Source organism: Boleophthalmus pectinirostris, unplaced genomic scaffold, assembly GCF_026225935.1.
Source record: "Boleophthalmus pectinirostris isolate CB_2022bp ecotype Guang Dong unplaced genomic scaffold, ASM2622593v1 HiC_scaffold_5, whole genome shotgun sequence".
Taxonomy (NCBI): Eukaryota; Metazoa; Chordata; class Actinopteri; order Gobiiformes; family Gobiidae; genus Boleophthalmus; species Boleophthalmus pectinirostris.
Genome location: NW_026571404.1, coordinates 14,301,698 through 14,329,334, shown reverse-complemented (window position 1 = coordinate 14,329,334; position 27,637 = coordinate 14,301,698). Strand labels below are relative to the sequence as shown.

General features: G+C 38.4%; 1 protein-coding gene across 1 annotated transcript in view; it reads right to left on the bottom strand.

The window, feature by feature from the left end:
- Positions 1 to 4,621: 4,621 nt before the first annotated feature.
- The window catches only part of plpp4 (phospholipid phosphatase 4), a 176,602-nt gene continuing 153,586 nt past the window's right edge, over positions 4,622 to 27,637 (bottom strand). The window contains exons 6-7 of the mRNA XM_020933594.1: positions 10,913 to 11,083; positions 4,622 to 4,845 (exon numbers count right to left, since the gene is read on the bottom strand). Of these exons, the coding sequence (XP_020789253.1) occupies positions 4,622 to 4,845; positions 10,913 to 11,083 (395 nt within the window). The remainder of the gene's footprint in view (positions 4,846 to 10,912; positions 11,084 to 27,637) is intronic.

Here is a 27,637-nt window from a genome sequence, read left to right as displayed (position 1 = left end):
ATGCTTCATTTGCTCGACGCTAGGCGGGTACTTTTTTTATTTAACCAATTGCTGCTATTTGGTCGTGGCATATGTAATGCCCCAAATCCTATAGGAAGAAGGACAATAACATCTTTCCCCTTGATAAAATTCACCAAACGTTCTCTTTCTTCCATCTTGATTCTCAGGAATCGTTGCCAACACAGAATGTATGGCTTTGTCTACATCCATCTGGACCGCTTTGTTTACTGTTGTGCTGTACCACAAAAGAGACCCAGACACCACAGCTCTTTGCTGACTGGACGGTGCACGGTCTACAACTTCCGGGGTTCTTGCAAACCATCTAGTGTATTCCGATTCCTGACCTAGTCTAGTCACTGGAAAGAAATGAAATTGAGCGGAGGCACTAGGTGGTGCCTGGCTAATTTTCCCCAACTGTTGCAATAGAAAACATTTACAACAGATGTGAGGAAAACTAACTCGGATTTATCGACTACTGACATTCAATAGAATGCAGGGTTATTTGCAACATAATTATCAAATTGTATTGTGTTTACCTTTCTTCTGCTCTGGTGACATGAAAATATTTTAACCTCACAAAACACAAAATTGTTCAGAATTTGGAAAATGCATTCATAGATAACATATTAAAGTTGCAGTGTGTAACTTTTCCATTGAGATATTATTGGTTTGCCTGGAAAGTTACACAGCATGTTTTTGTAACATTTAGCAGAGGTGGGACCAAGTCTTTGTTTTGCAAGTGTCAAGTAAGTCTCAAGTCTTTGACCTCAAGTCCCAGTCAAATGCCAAGTCAAATACAGGCAAGTCCAAGTCGAGTCTCGAGTCACTGGCCCATAAGTCTGACAGTGGAGTGTTTTAAGTCTCATCTTAACACCCACTTTTATTCTCGGTTGTGTGGTGCGCTATGTTTTTATGTATTTTTTTATTTATTTTATTTATTTATTGCTATTTTATGATTTTATGGTTTTGATTTTGTTTTAGGATGATGCTCAAATTCTCAGCGATTATACCTTTTACTTTCTTTTTATGGCCTTTGTGCAGCATTTTGCAAACTGTTCTGTTTGTAAAATGTGCTATATAAATAAAATGGATTTGGATCTGTTCCCTCCACCAGAAAAGTTACACAGTGCGCCTTTAACTCCCACAAGATTATAAAAAAAGCATTGATAATATAATTGCCACTACTGGGAGCAGATTGGCTCATATTGAATAGTATTGTATTAGCTGAATCCCATTTGCAAAGCCTGTAGAGCCCAAAGCACCTCATATACTTGTAATGTCCTCGTAAGAGACACTGGCGACCTCCTGTAATGAGTATTAATACTGGATCAGATTGCAGTTTGCAGCGATCCAGAAACACTTCCAGCACCAGACCGGGACCACCTGCTGAATATTGATCACCCTCACTACGCGGTAATTAGTCTGTGTCCCGGGACAACCTCTGGAGCGTGCCTTAAATACAGCCTCTGGAAAATAAAGTGCTAACATGGGGCGGATTAAGGGTTTTACACGACGAAAGTGAAATGGAAGAAAATAAATGTGGTAGAAATTATGCTTGGAGTTTGGACCAGTTTTAATAATCTTGCTGGTGCGGTCTTTTCTGGGGCTACAATGAAAAAATAAATTAATGAACGCATTGGGTTACCTATATTATTCTTTTAAAGGCACACTCTGTAACTTTTCTCTCAGTGGAATTTTGCACAATACAGCATTAAACATATCTACTAGGGATGTAACGATATCCAAATTTCTCGGTACGATATTATCACGATATGCATCTTACGGTACGATATTTATTGCGATATTTTGAAAATAAAAATACCTTGATAAGATTTTTGTGTGAATTATTTCCATCATAATCTCAAGAATTCAAGTAAAAAACAGATATCTTCATGTTGTTTGCACTGCAATGAATCATGGGATATGTAGTTCCCGATGTTTATAAGCCGTATGTTATTATAAAACCATGAATTTAAGCAAAGGAACTTGTGATTCGATATATTGTGACAGCCCACGATATTATTTTGAGACTTTTGACGATACAATATGATGATATTTCGGTTATTGTTAAATCCTACTATCTACTGTATCTCTACTGTAAGTTATAGGCCAGATCTGTGGAGAGGCAACCCCACCCAATATATTTTTGGCATCTATAATTGAATAAATACAAAAAAGGTTTAATGACATACTGTGGAACATTCCAGGCAAATCTCCGTAGAAAGTCGGATGTAGAGGGCTGCATACAAGAAAAGTTACATAGTAGTAGTAGTTTAGTCATTTGAGTGGATGGATATCTGGGTGTATTTTATTTCTGAGGTTTGTTAACCTGCCCCTGTTAACCTGTTCATCGACACTATTTTAAATCTAGAGATCTAGATAAATTATGACTAATTTCATGAGATTAATGTGTTTAAACATGGTCCCTGAAATCAGTCAATACATAAAATAAAGTAAAATAGAATGTATTAAACTTAACAATAACTTTTAATTTGACACCAAAGGCTTAATTTGTCAAAAAGTACAGTTTTTTGTGTACTCAGGAGTGTAAATAAAACTCAGTGTAATGGAATATTTAGGCTGAGTTTATGTCATTGTGTTGTGAATCTGTCTGTATTTCTATTTAGAGAAAAGCACATTTTATTTTCCTTACTTCGTCTGTCATCCTTGTGTGACCTGGCTGTAACTGGACAAGCCGATACAAGCAGAAACTGTGAGGGCAGAGGCGCTCCCAAATTGTCTCTGTGACATTTAATAAGATGTCCTGGGATTGCTCTTGATTTTAACAATGTAATACGAACTGTAGAAGCACCTATAACGCCAGAACCTCCAGCAAAGCACAAAACCACCCGTCACTGAAGCATTGTGATGTGATGTCATGAGGTTAATGAGACAACTACATATGTAAACTTTATATTTTATAATTATTGAAGTCTTTCTATCGAGTATGCGCGGCACGTTTTGTTAAACTTTGTACAAAGACAAGAAAGGTGAACTGAGCAGGAGCTAATGAAAACTTGGTAACACATTATAACTAGGGTTCAATTAGCCCTAATAAAGCACAGGCAAAGAATTAATCCATAATTAACAAATAGTTTAGAAAGAATTATTCAGGCTTAGTAAACTCTAACCTCTTAATTAAGGAGCTGCTAAGCCTGAATCACCTCTGTGTTATGTATTTTATGATTTCACTGACAGAGCTACTGCTATGTGCCGGACAGTAGTGATACTTTGCATTGACATCATGCTGGGGGTGTTCTGCATGTATGTGTATGGCAGAATGTTCAATAATTACTATGATGACATAGTGCACGCAATAGCAAACACTGCCAAAAATGTTTTAAGATCGTTTGAAAACTCAAACTCAAGAAGAAACCTGTGATCAAAATCAAACAATACAATGTCTCTGTTTGATTTTCAACAAAAAAGATGAGAGTGACTGATATTTTGTTCGGCTTGCTCTCGACAACTCAACCGAGCAGTACTTTGTTTGGCAGCTTGGCAGCGTTGTCCGACATGTTCGCTGATTGGTTATTTATGTGGGCGTGGTTTATGTGCGCATGAGATCCAACACCTGCTTCCTTGCTGGTGCGGAGCAAAAAAAAGGATGATATGGAGTCACAGCTGCCGGAAATGGTGAGAAAATACAAACATCTATACGACACGAGGCTCAATGACTATAAAGACAGCCATATGGTAAGAAATTCATGGAGGGAGATCGCGGACATTTTAGGTTTGGACGAAAATCAGTGTAGAAAAGTCTGCCGTAATCTTCATGACAAGTTTTCGAAAACCAAAAGGCACATCACCAAAAAAAAAAAAGTGATCAGGCTAGAAAACGAAACACAGGGAGACATTCACCAATATGACTCCTACTCCAGATCAAACTAATAAATAGGTAATCTATTAATACTTAGCTAACAGGCCAATGTGGGATGTGTGTGAATGAAAGGGATGTTACAATAAATAAGATTATCAATGGTGGTGGTTGAAGTATGAAATGTCAGAGCCCAAATTAACTTTGTCCTTGTTCTTATCACCTCAAGAACAAAAACAAAGTTCTTATGAAGTAATAATAGCCCCTCAGACAGAGCAGTGCCCACAGTTAACATCACAACCCCAGAGAATGTTGATGACATCAGCTGCAAAGTATCGACTAAAGTTAGTTTCTGCCATTGCGAGACAGGGCCATTGCCTTTAAAGAGGTCTCCACTTTTCAAGCACTTCCTATTTTTTTTATGATTGTGTAAACTGAAAACATTTTTCATAGTCTTTCTTTACGACAAATAGTTGCACAGTACTGTATTTTTTCATATAATCTCATAAAACAATCTTTTATCTGAAACAAAACTTGTTTTCTTTTGCTTTCTGCTCTTCCCTCTGTCCTCTTGTCCCATATTTGTACAGCTCTCATACATCACATCTAAATATAGACTTTACTGGCTGCCGCAAAAGAGCCAGATATTAAAAACAAACAACAACAGAATGTGGCTTCCACCGAGACGGTTGCAGAGGGACAGAGAGAGATGGTCCAAGTGTTCATGGGACAGTTGTAGAAAAATCCCCATCACTCCTCTGCTACGGGGGGGCTAGGGGGCTGCATCTCGGTGGGGGCCACTAGTCATAAGGTCCCCTCAGTGAGACCCTCCATGGGCAGAGTGGTGGCGTTCTCGGTGGGTGGGGGGTCGTCCCGTGGGTGCAGGTGGCCGTGACCAGAGGCAGCTGTGGGGGCAGAGGCCAGGCTGGCGTAAGGCAGGTGGCAGTCCGTGTGCAGGAAAGGCGGGTAGTGCTGGCGGTAGCAGATATAGGCAAAAAGCAGTCCGATCACTCCCCCGACAAGAGCATCTGAGGAAAGAACAGAAACATGGGGCTGGTTTTAGCTCAAGCAGAGGAGGTGAAATATAATGTAGTGTCTGCAAAAAATATCATAGTAAGACATTAAGTGAGCCAAAAGCAGTTTATGTCTGAACATTATGATCATTGAGAGAAACAGCGTAGCATAGAAGCACATTGTTTATAACAGGGTTGTCTAATCCGTACTACATCTAGTATTCAGACTACACACTAGAATCACATAAATTTGACAAAATTTTACCTTTTCTGAACAATAAAAAAAAAACTTGAACTTTATCAAAACTAGAACATAACCACATTGTAATTAAGAAAGAACAATACAGATTAAAATGACAGTATTGTATAAAGAAAAGAGTTTGAAATATTTGTATAATCTACTTTACAGACATTATTTAGTGGGTGGGATGATACACAGTAAGTGAACATTGTGTTCTCAAAGTTCTCAATGTTGAAGCAGACTGAGAGTTTTTAAGGGATTTATTTAAATTATTGAACAGGACAGATAATGTGAAAAATGTAATGAGAGCGAGAGAGTGGGGAGAGACATTCAGGCTACCAGTGAAAGCAGGAATCAAATTGCTGGAGCAGAAAAAATGACTTGCAGCTTTCAAGATATTGGTTGAGATGAGCCTCTCTTGTAAAGTTTATGCGCAGTACTTAAAGACATTTGCACAGACGGGGGACAACATGCAAACTCCACTCAGAAAGAGCCAATCCAGTCTGGAAAAATCAGCTGCCAGCGCTCACTATTACGCCGTCCTGTCAGCCAAAAGTCTAACAGGCACAAAAGGTAACAGCCAAATGAGGATAGCTCGATGACCATCTTCTAAATTGCAGATCTTCTACTATATAATACGCTCTGAGTCTGCAGTGGTCAGAATTTCTCTAAAGTGGTCCACTCATGATATGATAATATATATGAGAATAGAGCATAAAATGTCTGATAAAAAAGTAACCAAACTAACAGTGCAAAAAATAATAATAATACACAAATCAGATACTAATCAATACTAAAATATGACTTAGTATTAGTATTAGTATTAGTTTTGAAGTCATTTGAACAAGTATCAACACTGCAAATGATATATTAACATTGAAATTGGACCCTTCCAGTTTCAGAATGATCCGGAGCTCTATCAGAATCATAGACGTCAACCATAGCATCTCCATATTAGGTAAATGAATTTAGTAATGGACAAAATAGCGAAATAAAAGCACCAGGATCATGTAGAGCGGCTGGGTTAATACAGACAACTTTTAAGACCAAAATGTCGAGGCTCACAGCTGCAGTTACAGAGAAAGAGGTGACAATTTTTCAATGTCAAATCAATTGGAAGCAGTCGATGGAGCCAGAAGTGTGTCCGTGAACGCTTCCTATTTACAACTCAGCGATCATTTGTGTATATACAGTTAAGGGTGACAACACTTGGTGGCTGAATAACGTGTGCATTGCAGTTTGGATTCTGCAGAGTGTACAGTTTGTTAGCCCAAAAAGAAGGATGCACCCAATTTTCAAGAACATTATGCAAATTCTCTCCGCATCACTAGTTGAGCACGTAATGAAATACAATACAACATGCATAAATGGGCCTGGGCGTTTAGTTAGGCTGTCTTCATCACTTCATCATCGTCACTGAGTATTTTCATATGCACCACCACTCTCCTTGAAACTAGGATTTATCCCATACCATCCAGCCATCAGAGTGAATATTAAGTCTTAGTGCAGGGGATAGATCAATATGACAGGGCCAGCTGGCAGCAGTCACACAGGAAGAAAAGACATGCGTATTATAACATATAGTTTCCTCAATATATTCTGCTTCAGGATACAGGCACGTGTAATCTCCGGGTGATTTCTACTTTATGGTCTGTGGTTATATGCTGTCATAGTTCATTGATTGTCAGAGATGGACTGTACTGAAAAACATGTACCTGTACTAAATATTTACAGTAACATTATACTACACAATATGTATTTTATGGGTTTGCAGTAGATAGAGCCTTAATGTTTGGTTATGCTGACACCTAGTTCTAAATATTGCAGTTTAAAGGTTGCTCCTGATATAGGCCTGGTTTAGTTCTGTTGTAGTCCTGGTCTAATCCTAGCCTGATTCATCAGACAATTTCACTTTGTGGAAACCATCTGACCTCGCAGCATTAGGATTCGTTCGCTCAGTGGTTAAATTCACCAAAAGTTCTCTTTTTTCTGGCTTTAAATCCTTGATCTTGGGAATCATTGACAACACAGAATGTATGTCTTCATCTACATCCGGGGTCTCCAACCTGTAGCCTGGGAGCTACCAGTAGCTCTCCATCCACTTTCTAGTAGCTCGCCAAGGGGTTTCTGAATTACACGTATTGTGCTAAATAATTAAAATGTAATGAATTAAATGCCTATTACCATTGTTATTACCATTGTGCATGTATTATTTTGATGCCTAATTTTGTAAACTAACAAATGGATAATGTGTTATGTTTTAAAAGCATCTAACTGTACCTCATCAAAGGCTCACCGTGCCCCATATATTTACTAATTTTTTTGTGAGAAAAACTAGTAGCCCTCTGGCATTTTCATTTTGTAAAGGTAGCTCAGTGGTGGAAGAAGGTTGGAGACCCGTGATCTACATCCATCTCGACCGCTTTGTTTACTGTTGTGTTGTACGACAAAAGGGACCCAGACAGGCTCTTGAGTTTTGAGGTCATAGCTTCACAGCTCTTTGCTGATTGGCCAATGCGCGGTCTACAACTTCCAAGGTTCTTGCAAACCGTCTAGTGTATTCCCATTCCTGACCTAGTCACTGAAGAAAAATGAAATTGAAATAGTCTAGTCCAGGTTTAGTTCTGGATTTAGTCACAAAGTCACAAAGTCACAAAGTGTTAGCACCGAGCTCATATCAAGATCAAATTTTGTTTATAGCTGCTTTTTAGTAGAACTGGAATGCCAATGGTATAGTGACCAGAAAGTTGGCAGAACAGATTTATGTGTATGTTATCGCTGTGTCCTTGGGCACTTGAACAACCTTGACCATTTATAGTTCTCATATACTATCAAAGTAGCTGCAACAGGCAGTGCATCTGGCATAAAAACAACCCTGCAACATGACCATGCGCTGGTTCACAGTCTCATAAAAACCAAGTAAGCAAGCAAAAAGTAAAATAAAGACATTTTACTTGCACAGTTTTATATGTGACATTATGCACCTTCTCCAGTGCTCTTGATTCCCCTTGTCTGTATTTAATAGACTGTGACTTGATATAATGTACGACTCTGGTGACCTCCGTGATCCTCCTCCTCCTCCTTCTTGGACACTAAAGTGCTGTGAGCTGTGAGCAGTACCAGAGGCTGCAGGGCTATCTGTATCCATCACACCAACATGGCTGAGCGCGCAGGCTAATGGTGACGCTCAGCTTGTGTTGGTACAGCGCAGATTGGCCCCTCAAGTTTAATGGGCTGCACCGACTTATACTTACAGCCTGCTCAAAGAGGGATGGGACTACAGAGGAGACCAGGACTGGAGATTGCGTAACACGTAAATAAAGTTTGTACAGAAGAAATATTTAGATTTTGCTCATTGTCAAAGCTTTTGTTTATTTTCTTTTTAGTCAAAATGATAATAATGACTGAAAACAAATAATACAAAAATAAATGGATATAGTTCTGTTTAGTAGCAACTATTTTATTCCAACTATTAAAGGGAATACATAAAAGAACTGTATGTAAGATTTAGATTTTGTAAACTTGAACTATATTTGCCTTCAGATTTGAGGCAGACATGTTCAAATCAATTTTATTTTAGAACAGTTCTAATACTGATTTATTGTTTAGACTGGGTTGGCTTGGATGAGCTGTAAAACGTTTTCAACCAAAGTAAACATTTGTCCAGTTGACAAATTGGATTTCTCCTTTTGCCATGAATTATTCTTTCTTACAAAAACATTGGACATCCATTTACTTATTTTATAATTTTGTGGTTTTGTTTGATTTTGAAACTCAATATGATTATTCGGTCAGAAAGCAGAATGAGTCTCTGATTTGAGTTGAGCAGTTCAGTTTCAATTCTGAATTCTAATTGGTTTAAACCTAAAGGACTCTCTCTGATCTGATTGGTCACTACGTAAACGCCAGCATCAGCAGCCAATTATGAATCAGTGCTAGTGCAGCCTCTACAGCTCAGTGACGGAATTCAGCGTTGAAACTGAACTGCTCAACTCAAATCAGAGACTCATCCTGCTTTCTGATCGAATAATCATGTTGAGATTCAAAACCAACCAAAATCACAAAATTATAAAATAAATAAATGGACATCCAATGTTTTTGTAAATAGGAATAAATCATGGCAAAAGGAGAAATCCAACAGGACAAATGTTTATTTTGGTTGAAAACGTTTTGCAGCTCATCCAAGCCAATCCAGTCTTAAGAATAAATCAGTATTCGATCAGAAAGCAGGATGAGTCTCTGGTTTGAGTCGAGCAGTTCAGTTTCAATGCTGAATTCCAATTATTTTAAACCTAAAGGACTCTCTCTGATCTGATTGGTCACTACCTAAATGCCAGCATCAGCAGCCAATCATGAATCAGAGCCAGTGCAGCCTCTACAGCTCAGTGAAGTTATTCTGGCCTATCCATATACTGACAAAAAACTTGGATGTGTCTTCATTCTTAGTTTTGTGAGACCCACATTCAGCTGTGATTGTAGTAATAGTTTCTTTAATTGTAATATTTCATAATAATTTCTAAATGTGTTCAGTTTCATACATAAAAGTTTTGAAATGCCGCTCCAGCTTGTGTCCTTTTTCTGATGAAATAAGTCTTTGGTGCCCAGCTCACATGAACATATGGCTCAGTCAAACTCATTAGCACCATATGAGAGAGAGAGCTGTCATCCACTGGCACAGTATCTCACAGCTCTCCCACACACAAGTCAGACCCTCACTCTGCTGCTGCAGCGAGGGGGGGGTAACTTTTACTGGTAATGCGGACTGTAAAACTTATTTTACTGCTATTTATTAGTGACATGACCAGTTATTTTATATTAATATTTTTGTAATCAACTGTACACAAGTAAAAAATTTAACTTGAACTAGTAACTTCAATTCCCCCCATGACACAAGGTGAAAATAAAAATAAAATAACATCTGACCGTCACATGCCAAACATTCATCTATTGCAAATTTGTAAGAAAGAGCAATGTGAGTCACTATGGCATGAGAGCTGATTGGCTGTCCAAGGGTGGGCCATCCTGCTTCACTTTTCTGTCTTAAAAAGCTGTTTCAAAGCTTTGTTAGTCATGCCTGTATATTTAGTTTAGGCATTATGTCAAGGAACAGCTAGTTTCCATCTACAGCCCCTGATTTATAGAAATTAATTATGCAATACAGTTACACCAATCAGCAATGAGAACAATTCACACTGTCCACTCTGACCCACAGGCACACAACATCACACATGTACAATACAACCACACATCTCAGTCAGCAATTCATTAAGGATTTACAAAATCATGGGTTTGCTTGGTCTTGTAAAATATATTAACCTTCCATTTCTACATTCCACTTTTACATCAGCCCATAGATTTAGAAAATAACATTACACCACAAATTTCACAGTGTGCATTTTGCTATCAGTGCTGGCAAGTTCAATCAAATCAAAAATACTAATCAAATACAAAATCAAATACTAATAGAAACTAAAAATATCCAAACTAGAGACTCATTTGGTCTTAAGTTGTAATAGAACAAGTACCAGATAAACAAATATCTGTACAACTGAGGGATTAGACAGCTGTAAGGCCACATGGTAATATAAAAAGACATAGTACTATGATTTAATGCTGAAAATCATATTCTAAAGAAGTTCTTTATGATCATCGTTGTGTCAGAATTGGTGCATGAAGTCTATTCCTTAGAACTGAAATCGAGTTTGAAATGTAAGTATTATGACAACAGTAATAGCAATGGGTAAAATGATTTGTGAGAGCCTTTGACACACGGGTTACATAAATTATACCCCATTTTTAGTACTTAGTTTAGCAGTTCTATTTACAGTCTGTGAGTCTGACCTTGCCAGTGGTGTTTGTAGTCACAGGTGCGGGACAGAGCGATCATCATGGCGCTGTAGAGAGGCAGAACCATGGCACAGAGTCTCCAACTGCGCCCCCTACCCTGCTCCGTGAAGCACTGCAGTTTCCCAGCCAGGTAGAACGAAGTGAAGCCCAGACCAGAAAAGGCAACTGAAACAGAAAGGAACATGACTTCATTCCTTTGTAGGATAAACTGAAATAAAACACTTAACACTGAACATTATTGTTATAATATGGCATAATTTTAGGTTTATGTTGATATGTTGTATGTATTTTATGAGTATGACCTATCACAATATATTAACTCGTCAATTCATCTTTAACCATTGTTCAATTGAGGAAGTTAATTGTAATAACAATAGTTGAGTATTTTTCATGGAATTACAACGATTATCAAATAAAAGGCAAGAAATTACAATATTACACGTTGTTGTTTAATATTCTATGATTCCCTGGTGGTTTTCCTTGCAAAAGTTAGTTTAAAAAAAAAACAATATTTCAGGATTTTCAGAACTTCAAGAAACATGTATGGACTGACTTTTTATCCTTGGACTGTTGGGACAAAGTGAGAAAGTTAAAGATATACAACATTAAACAAGCAGATGGGAGCGTGGCAGCCCATTCAGATCGTGGATGAGCGATGGAGATTCAGTCAAAAACGTGAGCATTAAATCATGAGGACTGACAGGTGCCTCAGAGCAGAGCTAAAACAAAACAAACTCCTCTATTGTCCTCGGCTGAGAAGAGGTGACAACCATATCAAGAGAAAATGGGTTTATGTCAAAGTTTGTTGTCACAACCCAGTCATATTTTTTGTAAAGATTAGGGAACTTTATTTTAAAGTGTTACCACTGTAACCTCCACCTCTGTAGAGAAACTGGGCATAAGAAATATTAGAAAATGTTTGAACGATCTCCTCATGTACAGAACAGTCTGATGCTCTTTCACATCTAGACTTAAAATGTCTATAAATATGTGGTTCAATTACAGTTCTGTTTCAAATGGCGTTTAATTGTCAGTTCAGTGTGGATATTATGCCTGTCACATATGTCTAAAAGCCTGTTTTAAACACAGTTATAAGCAGTCAGCGATATTCCTATTTTCACTCTCATGTGTTCTAACATGGCAGCAGTAACAGCGTGTTTTTGTCCAAAGCATTCAGGAACTTCAAAAACCCTCTGTGCATTCGATACGGTCTTTTGTGAGCTGCACTCAGTCGTGTGTGCCCACTTTACGGTCTCTGTGCATTTCATTGTGGTTACTGCATTTGTGATGGATTCTCTAGCTCAAATACAGGGTCTTTGTCAACCAAACAGGGTAAGACACTTTCTGTAGGACACACATCCCACTAAAATGATCTGACTGGCAAAGTGTAAAAAGTAAAGCAATCCTGTCTTTTCAATTGGTGTTGTTCATCACCCCGATATAGAAGAGAGCACTCCAGCTCTGTCGGCAACTGTCCTCCTATGAAGTCACCGTAAGTATCACTCTCTTTTTGCATTTTTGTCAGAAAAAGGTAGACCAGTGAACAGTGAAGTGTGTTTGTTTTCTGGTGTCCCTCAGATTGCTTTGGTGTTGCACCTCTTAAGGCAGCAGCAGGAGGGCCTATGACAGTTTTGTTCAGATCCCAATTTGGATTTTATCATGACTCACAGTTTGTATTTTTCTATTGCCATTAAAGAGGCAAATAAAGTCCACCTCTCACACCATAAGGTACACCATAAGGAAAAATGAGTGGGAAAAAGTGTCTGTGTTTGAGGAGACAGCAGCATTAAACAGAGAAATCAGCGAATCACAATGGAATAATAGTAATAATATAATCCATTTTATGTATGTATCTCTTATATAAGACAAAAATACAATTAGAGTACATAAAAAAAAAGTAAATAAAAATAAAGTATAAGCATAATTATAAAAGCAGGTTAAACATTAAAGTGTTTCTAAATGGGTTTTGAGTGGATTTTAAACAAGAGTTCAATGCAGTCATGAAACTGCTGAAGTAGTGAGCCAGAGGGTGGGGTTGGCGATGGACGAGCCTCTGTCTACCCAGGTTCGGAGCTTGGTCCTGCATTGTCTGACCAGCCAGCCCTTTTACATTCTGTTTGAATCCTGAGGACCCTAGAACTGGACAAAAGAAGGGGAAAATCCTTCGTCCAAACCTAAGACAGTCCAACCACAGCAGCCTCACAAATGCCAAAAATTCTTGTAACATTCTTCGCAAAATATATAACTTCTTTTACCTGAGATAAATAAAGGTTGAGTGCTTTATTTTTATGGTTAATGCATCTGCCAATCACCCTCTATGAAATCAAAGAGACAGGATATGGCTCCAGAACTACTCATCTTTGTAAAGCCAGGTAAGATCCTGCAGGGGAGAGACAGGAGATTGGTGTTGGAGGAGAAGAGGGAGAGTGATGGAGCTGGAGCAGGTCAGAGAGGTAAGGGAGGGGCTGGTTTGTGGAGAGCTTTGAAGGTGATGAAGAGGATTTTGAAGTGAACGAAGAGCCAGTGAAGGTTCTGGAGGACAGGGGAGTTTTGAATGCATTGCAGTTTACTGAGAGTTTTTGAGGCTGTGCCATAAAGAATGCTGTTGCAGTAGTCTATTCTGGAGGTGATGAATGCATGGATTAAGGATTCAGCAACAGAGAAAGTGAGCGATGGACAGAGTCGGGCGATGTTTTTGAGATGGAAAAGACAGTCTGGGTTATTTGTTTAACATGGGATTCAAATGAGAGGTTGGGGTTGAGGAGGATGCCAAGGTTATAGATGAGTGGGAATGGAGGGAGTGAAGTGTTGTCAGAATGGAACAGAAGTTTGAAATGGGTTTGGCGAGGTTTTTTGGGCCGATGATTATAACATCTGTTTTGTCACTGTTGAGTTTTTGGATAACATTACCAAAATAGTAGCCAGGCTGGCGCCACCTAGTGCCTCCACTCAGTTTCATTTCTCTCCAGCGACTAGGTCAGGAATCAGAATACACTAGACGGTTTGAAAGAACCCCAGAAGTGCGAGTTCAGGCACCAGCCAATCAGCGAAGAGCCATACATTCTGTGTTGGCAACGATTCCTGAGATCAAGGATTTAAAGTTGGAACAAAGAGAATGTTTGGTGAATTTTATCAAGGGGAAAAATGTTATTGCCCTTCTTCCTACGGAATTTGGGAAAAGCTTAATAAACCAGTTAGCCCCTTTAGCAGCGCATTATAATACGTCACGACCAAATAACAGCGAATGGTTAAATAAAAAAAAGTACCCGCCTACTGTTGAGTGAACGAATTCCAATGCTGTGAGGTCAGAAGGTTTCCACGAAGTGAAACCAGCTGATGAATCAGGCTACCAAAATAGCAGATCGTCACAGGAATGAGATCAAGATCCAGTTTTATCACAATATTGCTCAGTTTTACCATGAAGTCAAGCACTTTGCAACCCCCCCAGCCAGAAAAGAGGAACACAAACCACACAAGCCACAAACATATTTCATTTTATTGTAATGTTTTCTTTTTTTCTAATGTGAATGTTCCTGTAAGAGATTGAAATGTGCACTAAATAACATATAGACATTTCAAATGGGCACATAAATCATTTTTAAATTTTATCCCTGCAGAAGTGAGTTATGCAAAGAGTTGATTTCTTCATTGCTCAATATGATGAAGGCTCAAGGCTGAATGTATGTTTTTAAGGTCACTTCATGGGCAAAGATCAAAAGTAAACATTTGCATTCAAACTCAAAGGTTAACAGTCTGTTTTATATGTGTGGATATCTCTGTTGTTGAACTTTTCTTTAGAATAAAAGGGAATGAAGAAGTTGGACGAGCCTGAAGAGAAAGGGGGCTCTGGGTAAAATAAAACTCCCGCGCAACCTTGACTCTGCATCAAAAGTTTTCCATAGAGTTTATCTTTTGGCACATTAAAAAAGTGGAACAAGAAAAACATATGCAAGGACAGTTAGAAGGATTCAAATGGGAAGGAAGTTACGAATGCAACAGTGAGACCAATAATGTGGAATACTAACAGTAGTTTCAATGTTATTCAAAGTGAAATGAGTTAATTATGGATTATTTTTAACACAAAATAAAACCACTTCTTTATGGCCTGTTTTATCAGTGTGAGTCCAATTTTAGTGTATGAGCTAAATGTGATTGGGTCCTAGAAAGTGTCATGGAGCAAATTTGTTAGTTTTGGTGAACTGCATTAGGCCAGGCAGCACCTATCAGCACCCACAGACCCCTATTTGTCACCCACATCCTAAACCGGGACAGGAATATTAAAACTACAGCTATATCGGGGCAGAGGCAGGAGTCCAGCAGATGTCTGGCTGTCAGGGCTAAGTGCTGGCCTCATTTAAACCGCACTGCTCCTTTATGTAAATGATTCTGGACAGCAGGTGGAGCAGGCTCATACTGGATTTTATTAAGATAGCACAGCACAGTGACCCATCCTTTAAAATGGCAAACAGCAATTTATTTTTAAGATAGATACTAAAAAGTAATGTTGTTGTGACTGGAGGAAATTGATAATAAGCTGTTTCTTAAATTGTGAGGGAAGGATAAAAAAGCTTTCCCTAATGGTCCTCTGCATTTGGACTCTTGTATTACCAGTGTTGGCCAGTTTGGTCTACGGCTCAGAACATTATGTCCACTAAACGCCACAGTACAAGTACAGCTATAGAAAGAGATGGGAGGAATACTATGAAAATGTATTTAGTTACAGAATACCTAATACCTGCATTAAAATGTTGTAAAGTGTTCCAATACATGGTCGAATCAGAGTACTGTATCTGAATACTAAGAACTTTCACGCTGAGTTGCATCTAAATTGTAGTGTAAAAATGCAACATAGGATTAAAAACAAAAAAAGATTTATGTTTGTTTGACCATTTGTTATGCATTTATATATATATATATATATATATATATATATATATATATATATATATATATATATATATATATATATATATATATATATATATATAGCTGATCAGAGAAGGAAAAAATCACACTCGCAACAAAAGCAGTGTTTTACATTTTTCTCTCTAATTCTGTGCAGTTTGAAGATCAAGTATCACATGCATTCCTTTGATTTTAGATAAGTAACTGCATTCTGAATACTGAACTACTGGAATACAGTTACTCAAAATTTGTATTCAGAACAAGGGAGTAGGTTTGCATAGAGATGGAGGGTCAATGTCAAAACCAATATCTGGGGAAGACAAAATAGTCCCTACCAATATTTGACATTGAATTTTAATAAACAAAAAAACTTATTCTGATATTTCTTCCAAACTCAGTAGTAATTTTAGTTCACATTTTGTTTATTAGACATTCTGAGATGTATGCAGTGATATGACGACAGGGTTACCCCTGCCGATATTTCATTGGCTGCAACAGAGTGATGTCATTAGTGGAGCCTAAACTGGGGAAGCGTCAGGACAGTGGCAGCACCCGAAGGCGGCGGTTTGAGCAGGCGTGAGTGAAGACGCTGTGCACCAAACTTTGAAAAAGTTTTCAAAAGGAACTTACTTGGCTCATGTTCAATTAAACTTGCCTTATAATGAGTCGCCGTGGAAAAAGAGCGACTATCGCCACAAGTGCACCTCCCAAACCCGTGCACTGTTAGCAGCTGGACTCTATTCACACAAATATCTCATCACCAACAAGCAAAGGAAAATCTGCTTCAAACTTCTACATCACCATTATCTTGTAAAGAATAATCATAGAAGGGCAATGGACACAAACTGTTCATTTTGTGAACTGAAAAATGAATCCGCCTCTTACTTATTTTGGACCTGCCCAGACTCTGTGTGTTTTTGGAAAAAAATCACAAAATATATGGCTATCTATATAGCTATCTATTCCCAACACTGGATATAGATAGCTATATACATGTATTCTTTGTAAAAAAAAAAAAAAAAAAAAAAAAAAAACACTAGATCCCTTTATTTTCCTAAGCCTCTAAATATAAACCATTGTGAGCGCTTTTGTTTTTAAACTCAAACACAGAATAATCAGAGTCACAAATTGCTCTGGTGATGAGCACTTCATTATTTGAAGACTGAATGAATAAATGAAGTTAATGGTGCATTTTAAGTCTTAATATTAAACCCCTGCAACTATAACAACACACTCACACATTACATAATCATGATGGGTGAAGTGTTTTGCTCAAGGACACAATGGCAGTATGCAGTGGTAAAAATGAGACTGAACCAACTTTGGGTTATTGGGCGACGCTGTCACCCCTTTCATGAGAACTTATCCAATCGGTTGAGTAAACACAATGTACCAATTTCAAAAGGACAACACCTCACATTTCAAAGTTGTGTAAAAAGACTACACTTTGAGCCCACACCAAGCACCTCCTGGGGTTTTCATTTCTGGCCCAGGTACTGTCCCTGTGATTGCAGAAGCCCCCTGCTCTGCCTGGTCAGTTTTATAGGAAATAAAGCTGTTCTCCTAAAGCCACCCTGGATCTTTATCCTATAAGCAGGCCCCATCCATCTGCTGCTGTCTGCCTCCTGTACTGTTCCAATCACAAAGGCCGCACACCAGTCTTTTTAATAGCTCTCCCAGCGCTCACACCATTACATTTCTCATTTGCAAAGGACAGGGCTAAATTAACCATGAACCACTGGCTCGCTCTGCTGACTGGACGTTTACACCAGGAAAGCCCTTTGTGTGGTGAGAGGGATACTCAGGATATAGAAACAGAAATACATGTAGGGGATAGCAAATTAACTGAAGGTGCACTATGTAACTTTTTGGTCATGGGTCCCTCACCTGCTTGTTTCTGTGACATGAAACAGCTCTACCTTACATTTATTCAATAACAGGTGGTTTTATAACTCAAAAATAGCTATAACACACATTCTGACTGTGAGCAGGGTTACCTCGCCATTTATCTGACCTGTAACTATGCCACAGTGTGAAACATTCCAGACAAAGTAATTAAGTCTAAATGGAGAAAATCATTTGACCGACCAGAAAAGTTACACAGTGAGCCTTTAAAGAATGTTTGGTTACTTCTTGCTAATAGGCTACAGGTATTCCATTATCGCTACCACTGCTACAAATATTACACCATATATAGTACTGTGCAAAAGTTATAGGCAGATGTGAAAAAAAATGCTGTGAACTAGGAATGCCTTCAAAAATCAAAGTGTTAATCATTTATTTTCATCAATCAACAAAATGCAGTGAATGAACAACTGAGAAATCTAAATCAGTTCAGTATTTGGTGTGACCACCCTTTGCCTTCAAAAGAGCATCCATTTTTCTGGGTATACTTACATACATTTTTTGAAGGATGTAGGCTTCCTCACATCCTTCTGTCTCTTCATATAATCCCAGACACACTCGATGATGTTGAGGTCAGGGCTCTGTGGGGGCCATACCATCACTTCCACAACTTTTTGTTCTTCTTTACGCTGAAGATAGTTCTCAGTGACTTTGACTGTATGTTTGGGGTCATTGTCCTCCTACAAAATAAATTTGGAGCCAATCATATGCCTCCTTGATGGTATTGCATGATGGATAAGTATCTGCCTGTATTACTCAGCATTGAGAACACCATTAATCCTCACCAAATCTCCAACTCCCTTTGCAGAAATGCAGCCTCAAACATTCAAGGAACCTCCACCGTGCTTCACTGTTGCCTGCTGAAAACCATCATTGTACCTCTCTCCAGCACTTTGACGAACAAACTCTGCGACAGCCAAAAATTTCAAGTTTTTTCGCACCTGCCTATAACTTTTGCACAGTACTATATTTCCAATAATTCCCAAGTCACCATTGTAAATAACGTTAAGGTACACTTCCTCTGCATTTGACCCATCCTTCAACAGTCAGGAGCTATAGCATTATGTGCCCAGTTACCATTTCCAGATCTTGAGACTTCCATGTTTTGAATTGATGCGGGAAACCCAAAGGAAACCCACCCAGATGCAAGGAGAAACATACAGAAAAGGCCTGTAAAAACTATGCTATAATAACACCAAGGTTAAAACTAAATGTGTATTTCTTAGTTCATTAGGGATTGCTGTCAAAGAGTATAATTTTTATGTTTAGTAAGACAAGCCTAGTGAAGTCAATATGATCATGAAATGGTCATTGAGATTATGGTGAATATGTATGAACTTTAAAAACACACTCATTTCAGCAGATTCTCTTCATTTGAAATTGTAAATCTCGATGACAACTTTTCTTTTTCATCATTTTGAAAGCCGTGGATAACCAAGAACATTGTGTCTCGGTCAGTGTGGTTGTAAGTGGAGCAGTCCTCAGCTGGGCCCATAGACTTGAGTTACCTGTGATCATTATTCACAGTGAGTCATGGGCAGAAGGCTAGAAGCTCTGCTAATGTGAGAGAGAGAGAGACCCCGGGGACATGTCAGCTGTATAGCACTGAACAGCAGCTCTCGTGTTCACTATGGGAGCGGTCAAGAGCAGAGCACCACTACACGGGTCATTTTAGCATTTTCATTGACGTCTAACCAAGGCCAATTAACTCCACATATGTAAAAGAAGAAATCTATACTGCCTAGATTGATTATCTTCTCTCAAGGTGCACTTGTCTCCAAGGAAGTGTTATTTATTTGAACGTAATGTTTGGTCAATGTAGATTTTGCGTTTGATTTGATTGCCAGCAAGATGCATTCTCGCAATTTTTGTGACTTCACACAATCTGTCTTGATCAGCTCCGGCTGAAGCATTTGCTTGTGACAGGTCCAGAAAACACCTTTCAGTGCACAGACTGACTACTGATCATTCAATTGATCATTCACCACTGTGGTTTTGGTGGAAGCCAGCACTGAACAAACCAAAACAAACAAACATATTTCATCTAATTTATGCAGAAATACAGACTATTTCAAAAACGTGCAGAGGGAAATGGTTTGCGCATTTGTGGAGGGGCAAGACACCTGTGTTTTTCTCTCAACTGGGTTTAACTTAAGGTCCAATAAAGTTCATTTGGTCTTCTGATATTTTATGTTATTAGGTTCTTTTTTCAGACCAAGAGTTTGTTTTCATAGCTGACAGTTTCGACTGCCCACTAGCGCTTTTCCTCAGAGTAGTTATGTGATGTTGTTGTGATGTGTCTGGTCAGCTGATTTATACAGGTTTGGCACTGTCTTCCTTCTTGTGGAGGCAGGTAAAGGCAATAAAAGAGAGAACCACATTATGGACTGGGACGGAGCAAACATTGGGACAGAGGAAAACAAACACCGTCGCTGGAATAAAGAGGCAGTCGAAACACGGAAACATGCCCATGGGACTATAAACCGGGACGAGGGGGCTTTTTGTACTCTCACACACCTGGGATACTGTCCTGAGGAAGTCGGACTGCAGATGGTGCTGTCATCCTGCCTCCACCGGTAGGAAGACTGCACCAAAACCTGTATAAATCAAGTGACCGAACACGTCACAGGAACATCATGTGACCACTTTGAGGAAGAACGCTAGTGAGCAGTCGAAACAGTCAGGTATGAAAACTAACTTTTGGTCTGAAAAAAAGAACCTAATAACAACATTTTGATTTCTCTGCTTCTCAGCGTGAAGTAGTTGAATCTTCTGGTCATTGGTTCCATTGTCCTTCCAGATTAACTCATTTCACAGCACCACACATGTCAGTCTGCTGCAACACATTACTAGAACACAATGATTTGTATATTCCTTGTCACGTGGAAACAGAGGGAGGACCCAAAACGCAGGACTGCTTCAAAAAATATTTAATGACAAAACCAAAAAATCCAAAACTCGAGACTAAATTGCCATGACAAGAGGCACAGAGACACTCGGACAGAGACAATGGACCAACCAAGGGCAGAGGAGAACACAGCGTATAAATGCACACACATAGACACAGGTGAAACACATTAGGGCGGGGCAAACAATCAAGACAGGAAGTAACACTCAAAAATACAAGGTGACAGGACAAATGTCAAAATAAAACACAAACTACAACCACTACAAAACATGAACCATGACATTCCTAGCTTGTATTATAACTTTCTTGTAAACACATGTCCTTGAATTGAACAAAAATCTGAAATATGACTAAACGAACAATAAAACATTTTTTCTCTAACAAATACAAAAGTGACAGACAATGAAAATAAGAAGAACAAATGGAGCCGGAGTGAGGTTAATGGCGTTCGTAAGAATGATCTTAATCTTTGCTCAAATAACCATAAACTCTGAAGTGCTATAGTTTTCCACAGACTGAGAAAAACTCAAATTATTCATTCTGCTTTATGTGCCTCTGCGCCGCATGCCCCAGTGCACTCAAAACCCTCATTTATTACAACAGGGGTGGAGATGTAGCGCACCACAAAGCAGTCTTATAGAAAAACATAATGGATTTTTAAAGTATTCTTCAAATCCAACTCGATCTGTGCATGACTTGGGAGACGTCATGCGGTTGAGAAATGTGTTTTATTGCGAACGCGACACCCAAACTTTGATAATCATTTATTTACAGCCCATATATTTACACAAGGCTTTCAACTAGTGATTCCGCACTTGACGGCGGTACTAATAGAAATTCTCTCATTGCTATCCATAATGCATGAGGTGAGATAGCGAGATTGCGACGCCTACGAATCGCAAGACAACCCAAACACAATTATACATGTAAAAGAGCTTTAATTAAACAAGACAATAAATGCATTATATTAGCCAGCTGCAGTCTAAGTAGGTTTAATTCCCCGCGAGCCCACACCTGAAGAGGCAACAGGTGGAGGGTAACAAAACAATGTGCTAATGAATCCGTGTAGCTGAATAGATTTGAAATAGGATTCCCTTGTGGTCAAATTAATAACCGAGAGAGAGGAGTGCATGCAGAGTGCTGGTGCAGAGCTGCTGGTTACTCCATGGGGGTGGTCTTTGTTACTGGGGAATGGTAAAGCGCACTGCTGTTGTGTCTCTGGGCAAAACATTTCAACTGCCTGGATTGTATGGAGATTTTCAGGTGGACGCTATTACGCTGTTTTCTGATCTATGTTATGATGTTTCCTCTTCAAAAACATACCTGGAGTTGTGTTTTGTTTCATTCATACGTGTGCTCCACTGTGTTTTTAAACTCCATACACCTTCACTCGAATCATTTGGATGATTTCAGGCCTGGAATTGCCAATCTACCATCCAGGCTTAATTTCATTTCTCTCCAGCAACTAGGTCAGGAATCAAAATACAATAGACGGTTCGCAAAAACCCCGGAAGTGCGAGTTCGGGCACCAGCCAATCAGCCAAGAGCCATATATTCAGTCTTGTCAACGATTCCCGTGATCGAGGATTTAAAAGGTGGAATAAAGAGAATGTTTGGTGAATTTCATCAAGGGGAAAGACGTTATTGTCCTTCTTCCTATGGGATTTGGGAAAAGCTTAATATAACAGTTAGCCCAGTTAATAAAGCATTACATATGTCATGACCAAATAGCAGCAATTGGTTAAATGATAAAAAGTACCCACCTACTGTTGAGCGAACGGAATCTAAGGCTGCGAGGGCAGACGGTTTGTACAAAATGAAATGAAGTAAAACTGGCTGATGAATCAGGTTACCAATCTATGCTGAGCAAAAGGTAAAAGGTAGCTGTTAAATTAAAGCTGTAGACAGACTTTTAATAAAGAGTTACTTAAACTAGTGTGAATGAAACAAAACCCATGTGTTGGTGATGTGTTTTTGATTAGATAACAGCATTATAACATGGTTTAAGGCTCACAAGAGTGAATTTTGTGTAATATAGGACCTTTAAAGGCACACTAACTTCTTCATTTAGATGCTATTTCTTTGCATTAAATGTTCAGCAGAATGGCATTGAACTGTTCTATCTTGAGTTCATATCACAGGGTTTTAATTGCTCAAAAATACACTGAAACACAAACTTGAGTTGATACGCCTCTCGCCAGATCTGACCAATAACTTAACCCACCAAACCTTGACCATCACGTTATTTTCTCCACAGAAAGAGATACTGTGGAACGTTCCAGGCATCACAGTAACATCGTAGAGACAAGCAGTTGGTGTACACTTCTCCACAACAGTTCCAAGTGTCTTTATGATTGACGGTAATTGTTATAAATTTTACATTACAGGTCAAACTGTTCTCTCCAGAAATAGGGACTTTGTCTGCATGTACTGATGAATTAAAGACATAACATGGGACATAAACACGAACTCATGAGTGACTATATAGCCAAACTAAATAGATGTTTTAAGCATTATTATTATTTTGTGGCGTGGATTTATAATAGAAGAATACTTATCTCTGAAAAGCATCTCAAAAGGAAAACCAGATTTTCTGTTTGTCCAATTAAACGTTTGAAAACAACATTGCACAAAGCCCTGGAGCAGTTTAAAATGTACCAAAATGCGTCTATTTTGAATAAGGAAAATTCCATTGTTCGTTTTTTTATTATTACACCCTATTATAATGATTTTAGTTGCATAAAGGCGATTCATTTCCACAGTGGATAAGGCTGCCTAAAGTGTGGGGTCATTCAGAGTGGAGAAGTTTGTTTTGGTTTACAGACAAATATGTCTCATGAGTTATTTATTTTGCCGAAGTTTGGACCTCGAAAAAATAGAACAAGAGTATGGGCCAAGTACATCCTTGTGGGACAGGCTGGCATTGTACCTCCATGAATAAAAACTGTACGGCTACAGAAATACAATTTTTATTTGTGAAATTTGTGACAAGAAAGAAATCGTAAGCAAAATCAGAGACAAATATACTGCCTCGTGGCTTTTAAACGAGTGCAATGTGGTGCTGTTCACAAAATAAGCACACATTTTAGTCTCTTGTAGCTTTTGGTTCTGGTTTGGTTTGGTCCTAATAAAGGTTCAGAAATGCTGATACTGTTCAGATATTTATCACACTGTAGAGACTTTCAATTGGGACCTGCCTCTCTTATGGAGACAGAAATCAGGTCTCCATGACATAAATTCTTCATTATTAGATCAGATATGGATTAAAAACAAGCACAACAGGTCAATCCTTCAGCTGAACAAGCCTAGCAACAAGACCACATACGGGCCCACTGCTCCTGAGGCGGCAGCAATGAAGGATGGGTCAAATGCAGAAGAGAAAAGGACAATAAAGTGTACCTTTGTTACGACCCAGCTCGTTGGGGTGAGGGAAGTAACAAAAATAAAACCAAGATGTAAAATGGAATAAATTAAACAATGTTTAATTAACAGGAATGTAAAAGGTAAATTAACAAAAGACTAAAATATACAGAAAATAACCCAAACTAAGAAACAGAACAACAGAATAAACTGAGTTTTGTGCCACAAAAGGGGTCATGCAGACTTACACAATAATGAGTGGTTAACAAAGGGACACACACTAAACTAAACACAAGTTCCCTAAATTAAACCACATAAGCCCACAAAGAGAATCGAGTGACCAAATAAAAAAAAAGGCACAAAAGAGAACTAAACTAAACACACAAACAAACAAAATGGCAGACTGGCCACCAAGGCCAGCAGCCCCGATCAGGAGCAGCTAATCTCCTTAAATAGGGGGCGGTGGCTGCAGGTGAGGTGGGCGTAGACTTGCCACCAATCAGGGACCAGGGCTCCCACAGCAGGAATCAGGAGAACTCAGCAAAATCACACAAAACAAATTAGAACTAAGGCCTGGGGCCGTAACAACCTTACTTTAAAATAGGTCAGGATTTAGGTTAGAGTCAGAGTTAAGCAAGCAGTTACTATGGTTAAGATTAGGACCAGTCTCCAGGAAATCATTAAGTCAATGTGACGTCTCCAAACAGCATGAAAAACCCAAATATATATATATATATATATATATATATATATATATATATATATATATATATATATATATATATATATATATATATATATATACACACACACACGTGTTCTAATGAGAACACACGTCGAGTTATAGCTGACACTTGCAGAACTTCATAGTATTTTTCCACACATTTATGTTTATGCTAATTCAACTTAACTGGGTCACAAGAAAATCTACTCTGTGGCATATAGAACGACACTACTGGTGTAAAACTATGCAAGATCAATATAGAACTTTCATGACAGCACTAGGGATCAGCAATGATTTATATCTGTGTTCTACCCTGAAGTAAACTTTTTGCACCGTTGTAAACTTTTTTTTGAGCACTGCTAACACTAAACTTCAGCTACGATTTCTTTAAATGTGAAATGAATGACAAACTATGGGCAAAATTAATGGATTTTTCTTCAGACTTGAAATACTAGTCCAAAAACTGTCTATTCGTCCAACAGGTGTTCAATGTGACAGCTCCACACTGACTGACGGAGGAAGGCTTCTGTCAGGACTAAAGCATGTTTTGAAGTTTGAGCCAGCGACCACCATTCTCCAACCAGTAGCCTGTAATGAGGGCCCCTGCAGACTACATTCACTCCAACTTATGTCTCTAAACCAGTAATGCCGTAATGATGTATAGCTTCATGCCAATCAAACTGCTCTCGGTTTAACTTTCTCTCCTGTTTTGTCACCTTTGACCTCTGCAAAGGCTTCTGGGACCAGCTTCAGCCTCCAGCCAGATCCGATGCATAATAACCAATCAGGCTCAGCATACGGTTAGCACATTATTATCTGTAGATGCTTTGTGAGCTCTGTCACATGCTCCTCTTAACCCCTAAAGAAGGAGGGAGTGGAGAGTGAGGAGTGTGAAGGACCTCTTTCAATAAGTGCTATTCTCTACGGTGTAACTACCATGATTGACGTTTTGAGTGGTTATTAATTCAAGATTTAAGAGGGAACAGGATATAAGGGGTTTTAAAGTTTAATGATAATTGGAGAAGAAATCCACATAATTTATGCTTTTGTTAAATTTGTACAGTCCTGGAAAAAATCTTAGATATGAGAACTTTATTAGAAATAGTAATAGTAATTCTGCTCTTGCTGCACAGCAAAAAGGTCCTGGGTTCAACATGTACAGTGGGTACACTCTGGGCCAGGACTGAGGTGAAAATTGAATTTTAAAACTCAGTGGGAATTTTCTCGTTAAATAAAGAAGTTAATTTTTTTTTTAAATAAATCACAATAGGGAAGTAATACTATAAGTTAGAGTTGTAGTTAGGGGTGTCAAATTATCACGTTAATTGCGATTAATTAATTACAGTTATATTTAGCGCGTTATGTTTTTTAATCGTGTTAATCTTATTTTTAAGCTCTAACTTTACTGTTTCTGTATGCGAGCTTCCTTATTATAAAATCTGTTTTTATGTGTTGTTAGGACACAGTCCCACACTGTGCAGTTCTCGCCCGCATCTGCGATAAACCTGCACACGTCTGATCTCTGAAAACATCGCGACACAGACACAGAACAGACTCACCTTCACCATCAACATCCCTCTGTCTCAGAAAGAACATCTTTATTCCACTGAATCGTGTCCTTTAGTAGAAGTTGAACCGCATCAGTGCACAAGAGCGTTTTTTTTTCTCCGCTTAGTTTATGCAAATTAGTCATGCGATTTTAAGTTTTGTTTCTGTGAGACTTGCACAAAGCTGCATTAAACACATTCTAATGTCAAACGGGCTGATGTGGCTCTAGAGTGTTCATGGTTTATATGTTGTAAAATTGAGTTTATTTATGCAGATTAGTAATAGTAATCATAATGATACTTATATAAAAACGTTAATAGTAGTATGAAAATAATGTAATAATGAATTCAAATGAAAATACCTCAAGTTGAAGCTTTTATCAGCAAATTTTAGGTGAGATTTAAAAAAATAGATTAATTTGATTAATTAATTACAGATCATAATTAATTAATCTCTCAATTTTTTTTATCGCTTGACAGCACTAGTTGTAGTACCAGTAATAGAGTAGCAGTAAAGTAGTTGTATTCACCTGTGATGTTTTAAACCCAATCTGTTGTAGTTGCCAGTGTTTTTCTCTGCCTGTGTAACATCCTGACACTCAGTATAAAACACATTGTAAAAGCTTTGTTTTTAAATGAAAAAGAATTTACGCTGTGACTGAATCTCCTGTTGTTTACGTAGGATCAAAGATGTCAGATGGCTGGGCATTCTGTTTGCCAATACCTGATCACACTGAATGGACTTTTATATTACACAGTGGGAAACATTTGAGGAAAGAAAAGTATAGCTTTAGGCGTCAACACAGCAGAAGGTCAATATGTGTTTGGATGTGCTTTTGTGTTGGCTCCTGCCTTCTTCTATGTTGATAACTCTGTTACTTATGGAGCGAATAACAGAAATGCAATCCCATCACACCTGAGCCGCCGACATGTGCGCTTATATGTTGTGAGTTTTGGAAAATAGCATTCTCCAAACACCTGGTGCGCATCACCATTTTGAGAAACACTTTAGAGAAGTGATTCTGAGAAATGGAACACAAACTTTTTGGATACACAGGAGTCATTTTCAGTTTTTTTTTTTTTTTTCTCAGGATTTAGTCCAGTCCCATTCTATGATTTAGTCCTGATTTAGTTTTAGGTTTGGTTTTCTTTAATCATCTTGCTTTAGTTTTAGAAGTTTTTCTATTTGATTTCTTTCTTTTTAAAAAAATTCGATTTAGACAAGATTTAGTCCATAAAACTTGAAATGTTCTGATGTGTACTTTTCTGTTCTGATGCGAGTTTGAGGTAAGTTTGAGAAAAAAATGATTATTTGTCATCTTTTTGGCACAATGTTTTGCAAATGCTGTTAGTTTTATTCCCATTCTATT